The sequence below is a fragment of the Vulpes lagopus genome, chromosome 8 (assembly GCF_018345385.1).
Source record: "Vulpes lagopus strain Blue_001 chromosome 8, ASM1834538v1, whole genome shotgun sequence".
NCBI lineage: Eukaryota > Metazoa > Chordata > Mammalia > Carnivora > Canidae > Vulpes > Vulpes lagopus.
In genome coordinates, this window is record NC_054831.1 from 24,367,791 (window position 1) to 24,381,971 (window position 14,181).

Sequence of the window (14,181 nt, forward strand, 5' to 3'; positions counted from 1 at the left end):
GCATAGCTATAATCAAAAAACAGATAATAACAAGTGTTGACAAAGATGAAGAGAAATTAAAGTCCTCCTACACTGCTGGTGGGAATGTAAACTGGTGTAGCTCCTTTGGAAAGCAGTCCAGCAGTTACTCAAAAAGTTAAACAAGTAACCACATCACCCAATAACTCCACTCTATGTATATACCTTAAAGAAATGAAAAAGCCACACAAATACTGACAATGTTCACAGCTGCATTATTCATAATAGACAAAATAATAGAAACAACCCAAATGACCATTGACTAATGAATGGATAAATCATGGTATATTCACACAATGGAGTATTATTTGGCAACAAAAAGGGATGAAGTACTGACACAGGCTAAAGGATGAACCTTAGAAACATCATGCTAAGTGGTACATCACTCACAAAAGACCACATGTTGTAGAATTCCATTTATATGAGATGTCCTGAATAGGCAAATCCTTAGAGACAGAAAGTAAATCAGCAGTTGCCTAGGCTGGTTGGGGGGCTCATGGGGGATGATGGCCACTGGGTAAAGAGGTGATGAAATGTTTTAAAATAGGTTCTGGTGAAAATTCTGTGAATATACTCAAAGTCTTTGAACTGTACATTATAAATGGGTAAATTATATGGCATGTGAATCATATCTCAACAAAGCTGTTAAAACACACACACACATCAAGTCCTTGCCCTAGCTCTCTCCAGACTCTTAGCTGTTTCTTCTGGGTCTTACTTCCTTCCTATTTCTACATAATATCCTTATATTGCTATGTCTTACCAATTTCCTATTGACTTCTGAAAATGGCACTGAGGAACAGGATGCAATTTTCAGCTGGCAGTAAGTGTGGACCTTGCTGAGACAATGCAAAGAAGCTAACTGGGGGAAGAGTGTTCTAGAGAGATGGAGATACTAGTGCAAAATCCTAAGGCAAGAGGATGCTTGTTATATTCACAAACCAGCACAGGGATCAGTGGCTAGGATGGAATGGGTAAGAAGGGGAATGGCAGGAGATAAGGTCACAAAGGGAAAAGGTTCATATTATGAGATTCTACAAGGACTTTGGCTTTTATTCTGAATGAAAAGGAGGCAACAATGGTGGGGGGGAGGGGTGGTTGGGGCAGGGGTCTGAGTAGGAGCAGCACAGACTTACACTTTGAAAGGATCACTCTATTATGCTGAAGGAGACCATGGATGGATGAAGAAAGAGAAATTGAGGAGAATAGCTCCTAACCAGGGGTATTTTGCTCAGGAGACATCTAGCAATGTCTGCAGATATTTTTGGTTGCCACAACTGGGCAGAGGGAGAGATACAAACGACACCTAGCAGGAAGAGGTCAGGAATGCTGTTAATCATCCTAAAATGCATATGACATGCCTCACAGCAGGGAGTTATCTAGCCCAAAACATCAGCAGTGCCATGGCTGAGAAAACCAGTTTTAGAGGCTGCTATAATAATCTCTACAAGAAATAACAGTTGCTCAGACACTAGCTACAGTGCAGGGGACATGAAGCAGTCAGGGGTTGGGTATATTCCGAAGGTAGAACCAACATTTCCTAGTGAACACAGGTCCTTGGCTTCAACAACTAGAAGGAGGGGACTGACATCAACTAAAATGGGGAAGACTGTGGATAAAACCATTTGTGGGGCAGGGGTGGGAAAGTAGCCAGAACTGGAGTTTGAGTATATTAAGTTTGAGAAGTTGATAGCTGATGACACCTCAAATGAAGATACTGAGCTGGGGGTTCAATACAAATCTGGAGTTTAGGAGAGAAGGTAATGCAGTCTCAATAAATTACCAAACATTCCAGCCATGGTTTATATCCAGCCATCATGTAATAAAGAACTGGTGTAGCTAAAAGATGAGAGAGGTCCCAGGACTGAACTGGAGGGCCCCCAGACATGACAAAGCTGGGTAAGAGAATTGCAGCAGAGATTAAAGAGGAGTGGCCAGTGAAGCAGGAAGAAAAGCAGGAGATGGTGGGGTCTCGGAAGCTATGGAAAGCGAGTGATTCAAGAAAGGGTGAACATCACCTGTGGCAGGTTACCTTACCTGCCACAGGTGAGGTAAAATGAAGATTAAAAAAGTGCCCACAGGATCTAGTAACATGAAGTCGCTAGTAACTTTGCCAAGGGCAGTTTCTGTGGAGCAATAAGGCAAAGTCTGACTGAAGTGGGCTTAAAAGAGACAGGAGGAAGATTCCCTATCTTCTGCCCATGAAAGGGTAACTGCTATGAGTCATGCCCCTCTACTACAAGTAATGGGAAAACAAAAGATATGAACCAACTCATCAGACACTGGACAACAGGCAGTACAGGACTGTCATCCTTGACAGATGGGCAACAAAATGATGTGAGCTCTAGGACTGCCTGGCTTTCTGTCAAGAGGCAATTTCTGGATGTGGCATAAGGAGGGGAACCCACAAAGTGCACAGGGTTGGGGGAGGTCTTACTGAAATGAAAACACATGTCCACAAAAAGATATATACACAAATGGTCACAGTGGCTTTGGGTACAGTAAGCAAAAACTGGAAACAACCAAACGTCCATCATCAGGTGAATGCATAAACAAATTATGGCACACTCAATGGCAAACTATTCAGGAATGAAATGAACTATTAATAAATGCAACATGGATAAATCTCAGAATCATGCTGGGAAAAATATGCCAGGCAGAAAAGAAAACAGAAACCTAATCAATATGGATAAATCAGGGGTTGACTGGGGCCAGAGAATGAAGTAGGGGGCGGGGGTGGGCGGGGAGGGAGGAGCAGGGGGCTGACTGGGAAGTGACCCAAGATAATTTTTTCTAATGATGAAAATTTCCTTATCAAGGTTACTACAATTACAAAAGTATATACATTGACCAAAACTCACGGAAATGTACCCTCAAAAATGAGTACATTGTATTGTATTTATTTTTTAAAAATATTCTAGGTAGAGTCCTGCTTCTAGTAATGGTGAACTGGCTCATTTCAACTGTCTCTCTTGCAAAGAAAACTACAACACATATTGGAGGGGCAGGGTAGATGGCCCAAAGACATGACAGTGGAGCAAAGCAGAGAATTACAGTCCCAATTAACGGTACAGAAATCCAGAGAAGTGAGTGTGATGTTTGGGGCTCCTCCTCCTGCACCCCCACTGAGAGTCTGTCAATTCTAGAAGATGCAAAAGAGAGGTGAACAACTAAGCAGACCATCCACATGACTCAAGGCATATTACAAGTTTTTAAAAGAAGAGAATTAGAACTGAAATCAGTGGATAGAAAATTTAGAGTTTTGTGGCAAAAGGGAGCAGAAGTATAGAGAAGTGGCAGTAAATGAGATAAATGGGCTCAAGGAACAGTTTTAAAATTAGGTTTTAAACAGTTTTTTGAGTAGGACATAACACAGGTGGTACAAAGTCATGAAGGTACAAAAGGACTACAGTAAAAGCGAAGTCGTCCTGTCATCCCTCTGCCCCAGTACTTAGCTCCCTTCCTAAAAGCAATCACTCTTACCAGTTTCTTCAGTATTTTTCTGCAGATATTTTATGTATATAAAATATTTACAGAATAGATATTCTGAAGCTATTCTAGGTATATCAACCTCAGCACCACTGATATTTGGAGCCAGCACCACTGATATTTGGAGCCAGTTAAGTCTTTATCAGTGGGGGCTATCCACGTGCACAACAGGATACTAAACAGCTTCACTGGCCAGTATCTGGATGCCAGAAGCAACCCCACCTCCAGTTGTAACAACCAAAATGTCTCCAAACATTGTCAAAATCACTCCTAAGTGAAAGTCACTGATATGTATACCCAACCACACACACACATGCATTTCCTCTCTATATTTTTCTACAAATGCATGCCATACATACGGTTCTTCATCTTTCTTTTTTACCTTAAAATAACTGGAGATCATCCATCAGTCGTATAAAGATTTCAAATTGTATTTACATCTTGCTGCCACCAAGTACAGCTATTTATAATGTTCATTATCGTAAGAGCATTCTATTTTTTTTAATCTGGGGAGAAAGCACATTATTGCCTTTGATTTCATTAATGACAACTAGGAATAGCCTAAGTATCAAGCCCAAATGCATCACTTTTTACTTTTACAAGTATCACTTTTTATTCATGGCACTATATTCTAATTACTAAAAGTAATCAGAGGAAATATTCTACTTTGGAGTTCCATCTATACACATAACAATAATAATAAAGACCATAGCAGCTAAAGTATATTAAGTACTTACTACAGAATAGGCAGTGTTCAAAATATTTTAGTCATAGTAATATATTTAATTCTCACAAACACCTTTCAAGGATGGTACTATTATCTCCCTTTCACCAAAGAAGAAACCAAGAGACAGAGATGTTCAGTAATTTACTTAAGGTCACATAAGTACAGACATCAGAATCAAGATTCAAATCCAGGCAGTATGGCTTGAGTGCTCATCTCTAAACCATGACACTCCATTACTCTTCAGTCAAAACCTTTTAAGTCTTATATGATCACATTTGCACTCATATCTGTCTTTCTACTGATTTCAACTGACATCCTGAATATAAAGATGTCTCTGGGTCCTTGAGTTTTACTACTGCATAAATCCCACATTCCTAACACCAATCTAGGTAGTGTTTTCACAAAACATTTCCCTTATGTTCTTCTCTAACAAATTAGCATCTTTTATATTAGGACCACATATCTTTTTACAGAGAACTATTAGGATACTTCTAATAGTTATTCCATGGATAAGGGAAACTATCCAACTTACAGATTCCAACAAGAAGGAATCAGGGAAAATACAAACAGCACCTTTCCCTGCATGCCTTTGGACTCAGTCCCACATGCCGCACTGCAAATCTTCCTAGAGTTGGATCTGCACTATGATTTTACCAATGACCAGCATATCCTGCTAGCTACCTAAGCAAGGATTGCCCCATATAGCTACATATCCTCATGCCTAACTTGGGATCCAGCATGCAGCTCAACGAATGTTTGCTGAACTTGGCTAATTTTTAATTTCATTCCACAAAGTTCTTCCTCTTTTAATTTAACAAACATCTTTTGATAGTTCACTATGTGCCAAACATTGTGCACGGGGAACAGAAAGAAATTCCTTTTAAAACTATTTGCAGAATACAACTCAACAACAAAAAACCCAGTTCAAAACGGGTAAAGGAATTGAAGACATTTTTCCAAAGAAGACATAGAAATAGCCAACAAGTATATGAAAAGATGTTGAATGTAATTAATCACTAGGGAAATGCAAATCAAAACCATAATGAGATATTGCCTCACACCCATCAGGATGCCTATTATCAAAAAAACGAAACAAAAACTACACAAAATAAAAAACCCAGAAAATAACAAGCATTCAACAAGGATACAGAGAAACTGGAAGCCTTGTGCACTGTTGGTGCAAATTTGAAATGGTGTAGTCGTTATAGAAAATACAATGGCAGTTGCTCAGAAACTTAAAAATAGAATTACCATGAGATCCAGCAATACCACTTCTAGATATATACCCAAAAGAACTGAAAGCAGGGACTTGAAGAGATGTTTATACATTCACGTTCACAGCAGCATTATCCACAAGAGCCAAGATGTACAACCGAAGTACACACTGAAGGATGAATGATAAACAAAACGTGGTCTATACATACAATGAAACACTACTGAACCTTAAAAGAAAGGCAATGATACAACATGGATGAACCTTGAGAACATTATGCTAAGTAAGATAACCCAGACACAGAAGGACAGATACTGCATGATTCCACTTATATGAGATATCTAGAGTAGTCAAATTCAGAGACAGAAAGTAGAATGGCTGCCAAGGGTCTGAGAAAGAGAAAAATGAGGAGTTTATATTTAAAGAGGACAGAGTTTCAATTTTACAAGATGAAGGGTTTTATGGATAGATGGTGTGGTAGTTGCACAACAGTATGAATGTACTTAATGTCACTGATCTGTACACTTAAGAATGGTTAAGATGGTTAATTTTATATTATGTATATTTTACCAATGTTTTTTAAAAACCTGTTTGCAGAAGAGCTAACAGTCAATATTTCTTCAGTGAATATCCAGCAAAATTAACTGAAGTTACATCTCTGCCTTCCTAAGAGCCATGTGACAAAAAACTTCCCTTAAACGCTAAAATTAAACCAAAGGCCCACAAGTTTGAGGATTCTACCATCCATGTCCTTCCCCTCAACAGTATTATCTTTCTCTTAATTTAATGTGTAATGCTCAATATTCAATGGTTTCATTTCCAGTTTCTAGGCCTTAGATACACAATTTCTAGTACTGATCCCCTGTAACAAATTTTACTATACCAGAGTATTCTGAATTTCTGACATACATTCAAAGATACAATGCACTTCACTAGGTAGAATCAATACAAAAAGGCTTTTCTATGAAGAAAAGCTGGCTTCGGTTTGTGGTCCCACTTGGTACTTCTTGCTTTCTATTTTTTTCTCTTGTTTTGTATTTTAAAAGCAACTTTTTAATCACAACTCAAGGATCCCTGGGAATCACTTCACTAGTTGAGGTGGTAAACTGATTTACCTTGCTATTCTTAAACTCCTACTGAGAAAATAGTATTTGCTTTCAATGGTGAGAGCACCATTAAACATATACAGAAATGGCTATCTGTAATACCTTCAATTTCAGACATTATGCTTACAGTAAAAGGAGTTGGTAAAAACTGAGACATTACATCTTCTATAAACCTAATGGATAACAAAGCAAAGGTTTTTCTACCTGTTGTTTCCTGCCCATGGCAAGTGTTCAGGTCAGCCAAAAGCTGGTTAAAATCATCCTGATGAGCAATCCAGTTATCCTAAAAATACCCCAAAAAATCAATTAAAGGCAAGCCTGGAGTTTAAATACACTGGTTGAGATAAGATACACTTTAGAAGCAAGGAAATACGGTTGTTAATGTGAAATTTTAAATGTTTCATGAAAATATTATACTATAAATTTGAATGATGAAATTAATACAAAATTGAAATCTAATTTATCTATATTAATATGAAAAATAGGCTTTGGGGTGCTTGGGTGGCTCGGCTAGTTAAGCATCCAACTCAATTTCAGCTTGCGTCATGATCTCAGTGAAGTACTCCATACTCAGCAGGCAATCTGCTTGAGATTCTCTTTCTCTCTCTGCACCTCCCCAACCACACACTGAAATAAATATTTTTTAAAATTCAGAATATTTTAAAAAATCAAATTTAAATTTTTTTAATTTTTTAATTTAAATTCAATTGGCAACATACAGAACATCATTAGTTTCAGAGACAGAGTTCAGTAATTCATCAGTTGCGTATAACAAACACCCAGTGCTCATCATATCACATGCTCTCCTTAATGCCTGTTACCTAGTTACCCCATTCCCTCTCCTACCTCCCCTCCAGCCCTCAGTTTTTCCCATAGTTAAGAGTCTCTTATGGTTTGTCTCCCTATCTGATTTCTTCCCATTCCATTTCCTTACCTCATGGTCCTCTGCACTGTTTCTTTCTTATACTCCTCGTGAAGGAAACTATATGATAATTGTCTTTATCTGACTTACAAGATTAAAAAAAAAATTTAAAAATAGGCTTCTTGGAAGCCTTCAAATGTGGATAACTTATCAATAGTCCACTTATAACCAAATAATCAACAGGCAACCTCTTTGCTAAATACTATAATAAAGCAAAATAAAATTATTATTTTTCTCTCACTATGAGAATATTATGTAAGTCAAAGGGAAAAAAGCAGCAACAGACTTCAGGGCTCTCTTCTTTGCTCATTTGCACTTAAAATATTTTGCCTAACTCTATCTGTTCGTGTTGACCCCACTTTTACAAAAGAACACAGAGGAAGGGAGTAGGAAAGACTCCCAAGTACGCTGGAGCACCCTCGCAGTACTAACACATTCATTATAACAAAAACAACTGGACTTTAAAAGAGAATAGGCATCTCCAAAACAATCTAAACCAACAGGAAGCACGGTATCAATGTTGGAACTTGCCTCATACACACTTCTGAAGATGATGAAGGTTAAGGTATATTAAATAGGCATACTGGGCAATGCTTCTTCTAAAAAATTAAGTGCATCTATCCATCTATCTCTAAACAACCACCTTCAAAGCCAACCTCATATAAACTCTTTCTTTAGTGGTTTAAAATTTTAGCTACTCTATCAGCATGATTACTATTTCTAGTCCATTACTTAGTATACTGAATCAAAATAATTTGGTTTACCTAAAACAGTTCTCCAGATTTCCTATCAGATTCTGTTGCCGTAAAAATATAAAACAAAGCTTTCAGCTTAGGCACTTTATAAGGTAAACAGTAATACTGAAAATGAAAAGCATGTTGGGCCATTAATTTTTAATTACAGTGTTATGTTTTCAAAGTATCAGTATTTAAGGGGAAATGTGAATAAATTCAACTGCTGAACACCAAGAGTCAGAACTAGACAACTGGTACAGAGATAGGTCACCACTTTCTTGCAGAAAAGACATTTAGTTTCTTTCTGAAACTAAACACTACCAACTTTTAATAATATAAACAAATATCAAAACACAGGTAAAGATGAAAATTCCTTACTGTAACCAAAATTAGTGTTTTTATAAAAAGAAAATTCTTTTCAAAGTTTAGCAATAAAACTAATTTGGATCTCTCAGACATAAACAAGTAAAGAATCCCATAAGGACAACAAGGGAAGGTGGAGGCATGTGATATGATGAAGAGCCAGCTTAGTTATGGGCTCTTTAGTTAACCATAACATGGAGGATACACCCTTGAACAGTTGAAAGCTGATCAATCTGATTGGATTAAAATGTTTCTATTTATAAAAAAGCAAATAGTGCAGAAAAAAACGCCAGTAGACACAGTGTTGCTCACTTCATTATTGATTGTAGCTCCAAGTCCCAGGTGGTTATTTTTAACTTGAACTTTAATATGATCTGTTGCTCCTTGCTCCTGAGCCCCTAAACCCTGTGGAGATCAAACACAAAGAGAATTAGCATTTTTATTAGGTATAAAGACAGATTGCATCTTTCTTCATCAACCATTCAATTATTAAATATCCAGGAGTGAGGCACTATCCTTACCCTCAAAGAGGACACAGTCTAATAGATGTATGTCTTCCAAAGTATGTCTGTAATACCAATACACACAGTAACAAATGCTAATTCTTCAACCTGACACCCACCTTACAGACCATGTAAACACTGTAGAGAACATGCCTTTTTGTGATGCTCACAATCAGAGTACCTCCACCAAACTAATCGAAGCCCATTAGAGATATTACAAATCTACGGCTCTCTCCATTAAATAATTTTATAAGACAACACTGAGAAAGTGGAGAAAGGGGACCCCAAGTCCCCTGCATCAAATAACACTCATATTGTTAAGTGTCCCAGAGAACTTAAGTGTACTGAAGAAACTAAAAGGCAACCAGGGTGGCTCTAGGTTAATGGATAAAGAGAAAATAGGATGATATAAAAGAGACAGACCTCACAAGACCTTGAATATTATGGAAGGAATTTGGATTTAATTTTTTAAAACAACAGGAAACCGCTGAACTTCTAAGCAAGGAAATGCCATGATCTAATTTTTGTATTTTAAAAGGTATTGTGGCTGTTGTTTGGCAAATGGCCCAGAGGAAGAACAGAAGGAGGGGAGGGAAGCAGCTGTGAGGCTGCAGCAGTGACTGGGGCCAGCGATGATGGTATGTAGCCCAGGACAGGGCCCTGGGGAGGGAGAAGTAATGACTGGGGATGCGAGAAGTGAGAGAGCTAGAGGAACCAAGCATGACCATTTGCACAAATGGGGAAGACTTGAGAAGCAAAAGATTGAAGGGAGGGGGGGTGGATCAAGAGTTTTATAACAAAAATGATAAACTTGAGGTGCTTACTCAAGTGGAAATGTCAAGCAGGCTGGTGAATTTACAAATGTGAAACTCAGAGGACAGATCTGGACCACGTATAGAAAAGGGACAGCAAAAAAAAAAAAAAAGAAAGAAAGAAAGAAAGAAAAAAGAAAAGAAAAGAAAAGAAAAGAAAAGAAAAGAAAAGAAAAGAAAAGAAAAGAAAAGAAAAAAGAAAAGAGAAAAAAAAAAGAAAAAGAAAAGGGACAGCTCTCAGAATTTAGAAAATTCAAAGCATGGTATGGAATGAAAGTGCTCACCTGAGCAGACCACAAAAAAAGCCCAGGGCTGAACCCTGAGGAGCTCCAAAGCTCAAAAGCCTGGAGGAGGAAGAGCCAGCAACACATTCAGGAGTGGCCAGTGAGGCAAAAGGAAAAAACAGATGGGAGGGCAGTATTCCGGAAGGCAAGACAGAAGTATTTCAAGAGTAGAGTAATCAATTACGTCCAATCTGCTAAGGGACTGAATAACATGAGAACAAAAAGAGGAGCTACTGGATTTGTCAACAAGATCATCAAAGTCCTTCAAAGGAACCATTTAAACACAAAGTTAACAGAAATCATATTTCAGTCAAGAATAAATGGAGTGTGAGGAAAACAAGAAAATGTGTATTCTAAGCTATAAAGGGGAACAAAATTACTCTTAGCAACATAAAACACTGAAGGTTAAGTATGACTCTAAGTGCAGCTAATTAGTAGGTACAATTTATGAAAGATGCCAATCATGGCAGTTTAAATGATAAAGAGAATTGACTTTCCTGTTCAATTCTAACTTTATCATTAAATTCAGTTATTTCTCCAAAATAACTTATTTATCTAAAATACAAATTTCTCCCAGTCTCCAAAGAAAGATGTGTCCTCCTGATTTGCCTCTTTTTTTTGCTCCAATTTCTTTTGCTCTTCTCCAACATACCTTTCCTTTAGACCACCCCATTTTTTCTAGCATCCTCTGGCCAAACTTGGAATCATCATTGCTCCACGCAGTGTTTCTTGGATCCACAGCCCACTTCTGCTTCCTCCGACCTGTAAATAACAAAGTATCTCATCGGCAACTCATCTTTCAAACCTGGAAAATACTACACAAATATACAGGAGACCTAATATGTACACACATACTTGCAAAAAATGTGACAAACAATATGTTTTATTACATACAGATACTGGATTCATCATTTGATGAAATATCATAAGACTGGATCACTTACCCTGGCTTTCCCAATAACTGTATATTCTCAATATACAAATTGGCCTAAGATAAGAATAACAATGTTCCCTCCATATGTGACAAACAAAAATAAATGATCTACCATCACCTGGCCTTCCACACTCAACTAAAGGTAGAAACTGAAAGCACCTGTCAACACGGGTGTCACCATCACCAGTAGCAACAGCAGCCACTACAGCTTTCCTTCCCATACGTCACATACCAAATGGTATCCATACGTTGTACTCAATTTGCAGTAACCCAATGAGGATGGACATCCTGATCTCCATTTTTCAGACAAGAAAAATCTGAGATTTAAAGAAATGTGTCTAATGCCCCCAAGCAAAACTCGGAGCCTCCATACAAAGCAAGGTTCAACTGACGTCAAAGCTTATATTCTTAATCCACAGTCATTATGATCTTGAGGAGAGTCAACTATACCCTCCATATCTGTGATCGACAGACACTTGTGATACCATCCCTCGTCACTGAAATGCCCTAAAGCCACATGCCCCCTTCTCTGAACTTCCAGAAAAAATTATCTGCTGCTTTTCTGGCATTTAACTCACATTCTTCTGTACTGTGGCTTTTATATCCATCTCTTATGTTTTCTATTAGACCATCATTTTCTTATGGCTCATATTTGTGTGTTTTTCTTTTTTATGCCTCAAGAAACAGAAAATACTGTGCCCATAGCAGGCACTCAGTAAACATGTAAATGGAGGTATGACTGAGTTAGAAAGAGAAGAAATGAAAAAAGAAGAGGAAAGGAAGGAAGGAAGATAATTAAGGGAACTGCTTTGAATTCCTTCATATTAAGTATTTTTAAAATGCATATCAATAACTGACCATTAGGAACTCAAATTTATAACTGTAGTTTCAAGGAAAATGGCCAGAGATACAGAACCTCAAAAGTTCATAGAACAAGAACATAAAGCCTCAAAGTTAATTATGGCCAAGTAAGAAATTTGGAGGTCCTCATTATTATTCACCTACTGCAACAACCAAAGCGCAGTGTCTCACTATTAACAGTCTTGTAATTTCATCCTCCCTCCTCCCCTCCCTTCTTTCTTTAAGAAAGGTAGGCTGATACATACAGCACCTCACTTAGATGTGTCTGGAATCTTAGAAGCTGGACTACCCTACATCCTCCTACAAATGGACCTTGAAAGCTTATTTAAAGGTTCTAGCAGGGAAGCGTAGCCATTCATATACCCTTGACCAAAGAAAGGTCCTCCTCATCCCTCCTGTATTGAGGAAGGTCGTCCTCTTCAACCTAGCATGCAGTTTCAGGAGAGGCAAACATGGAGCAGTGAGGAAGGGGACTCCCGCCTAGATCAGCCCAATCAACCCTGGCAATCAATGGAGTAACAGATGTCACAGCCAGATCACCCTCACACCTTCACAACATAATGTAAAAATAACACAACTTCCAGTCAGAGGGCTAATTTTACTCCACGTAAAATCAATAAAGAGACCCAAACTACATACATCCTAGCAAAAATAAGTAAACCTTTTACAAGCATGCAGAAAAAGGCTACTTATAAAGCAAAACAAGTTGGGCTCAAATCTACAGTTTTGCAGGAAAAATGTGACCCAAAAGTGCTAACCATGGCTAAGTTACTTTTTTTGGTTAACATTTATTTATTTATTCATGAGAGATACAGATAGGGAGAGAGGCAGAGACACAGGCAGAAGAAGAAGTAAGCCCCCCAAAGGGAGCCCAATGTGGGATTTGATCCCGGATCCTGTGAGCTGAAGGCAGACGTTCAACAGCGGAGCCCCCCAGGCATCCCTAAGTTACTACTTTACTATCTTAGCAAATATACAGCTTAACGCTGCCTCTGCTAATAAACAACATACTAGATCAGAGCCTTGTTAACCAGTGTTCTCTCCATAAGGCTGCTTACTGGTGTATCAGAATTCATGCCTCCATACAGTAAGTAGTGCTTGCCAGGGGGTTCTGAATAGGGCTTAAACATTTCTGAGAATGAATGAGGCCACCCCTTGCAATAAAAACTCTAACAGTTTATGTTACATATGTGTACGCAGCAGATAATAAATAGTGCTTATACAAAAGACCCCCGAGGTCAGTTCCGGCAGAAGTGTCAGATATCCTCAACCAATGGGGATAGGGCTTCCTCAATAAGGATGTTAAATGGAGGGGGAACGGTGCCTTCCCTTTAAATAAAAAAAGGGCAACAATGGGTGAAACGAAATTTAATAGTATTCCATATTAGAGACTTTCCCAGAATCTTTACTACTCAGACATGTAGATCCTCCTAGGGCAAGTAGGCATGCCATGTTTCCCAAATTTATTTAATCAGAACCCTACTTTCCTGAAACACTTTCTGGCTCTATGCTGTAGAAGTTTCCAGGTTGGAGAAATCCTGGCAAGAGAAAGACTGTCACTGGTCTGTTCAGATTGGATCAACATTTACATATGTGTTGTTATTCTTATTCCAGTTACTCAGCTTTGCTAACTCTATGTGCAAAACGGAGCATTGCAGGCCTCCCTGCTAGTGTTTGGAAGGTTTGCTTACAAGGTTAGCAACTTGGCTGGGAACTTGGGTTTCAGGAAGGTTCCTAGCATTCTCAGAACTGATGAAGGGTTCACTATGCCTGTTTATATAAACAATATGGTTTATACTGAATATTCGGTTTTCCTTCTGGGAGTCAGGAATTTTGGTACATGCCAGCAGAGCCTGCCTAAAGACCAGCCCCCAGTAAACATAACAGCAGTCCCTAACAAACTTCCCTGGTTTGCAACACTTCACAAGTGTTGTCACAACTTGTACTGGGGTAATGAAGAATGTCCTATCTGACTTCACCGAGAAAAGACTCTGGAAGCTTGTGTCTGGTTTGCCTTGGACTTTGCTCCATGTATCTTTTCCACTTGCTGATTTTGTTCTGCATCCTGTAGCTGTAATAAATCTTAGCCATGAGTACAACTTTCTGCTGAGTCATATGTCCTGAATCTGAGCAAATCACTGAATCTGGGGTGGTCTTGGGATGCCTGACACTATGTGGAACAGCAGTATAAGTGACAGACGTGGGCCTCAGGGGA

General features: G+C 38.5%; 1 protein-coding gene across 1 annotated transcript in view; it reads right to left on the reverse strand.

Moving 5' to 3' along the window:
* Positions 1–14,181, reverse strand: part of PINX1 (PIN2 (TERF1) interacting telomerase inhibitor 1) — an 85,503-nt gene that overhangs the window by 67,976 nt on the left and 3,346 nt on the right. The window contains exons 2-4 of the mRNA XM_041767650.1: positions 10,824–10,933; positions 8,885–8,977; positions 6,758–6,836 (exon numbers count right to left, since the gene is read on the reverse strand). Coding sequence (XP_041623584.1) covers positions 6,758–6,836; positions 8,885–8,977; positions 10,824–10,933 — 282 coding nt within the window. The remainder of the gene's footprint in view (positions 1–6,757; positions 6,837–8,884; positions 8,978–10,823; positions 10,934–14,181) is intronic.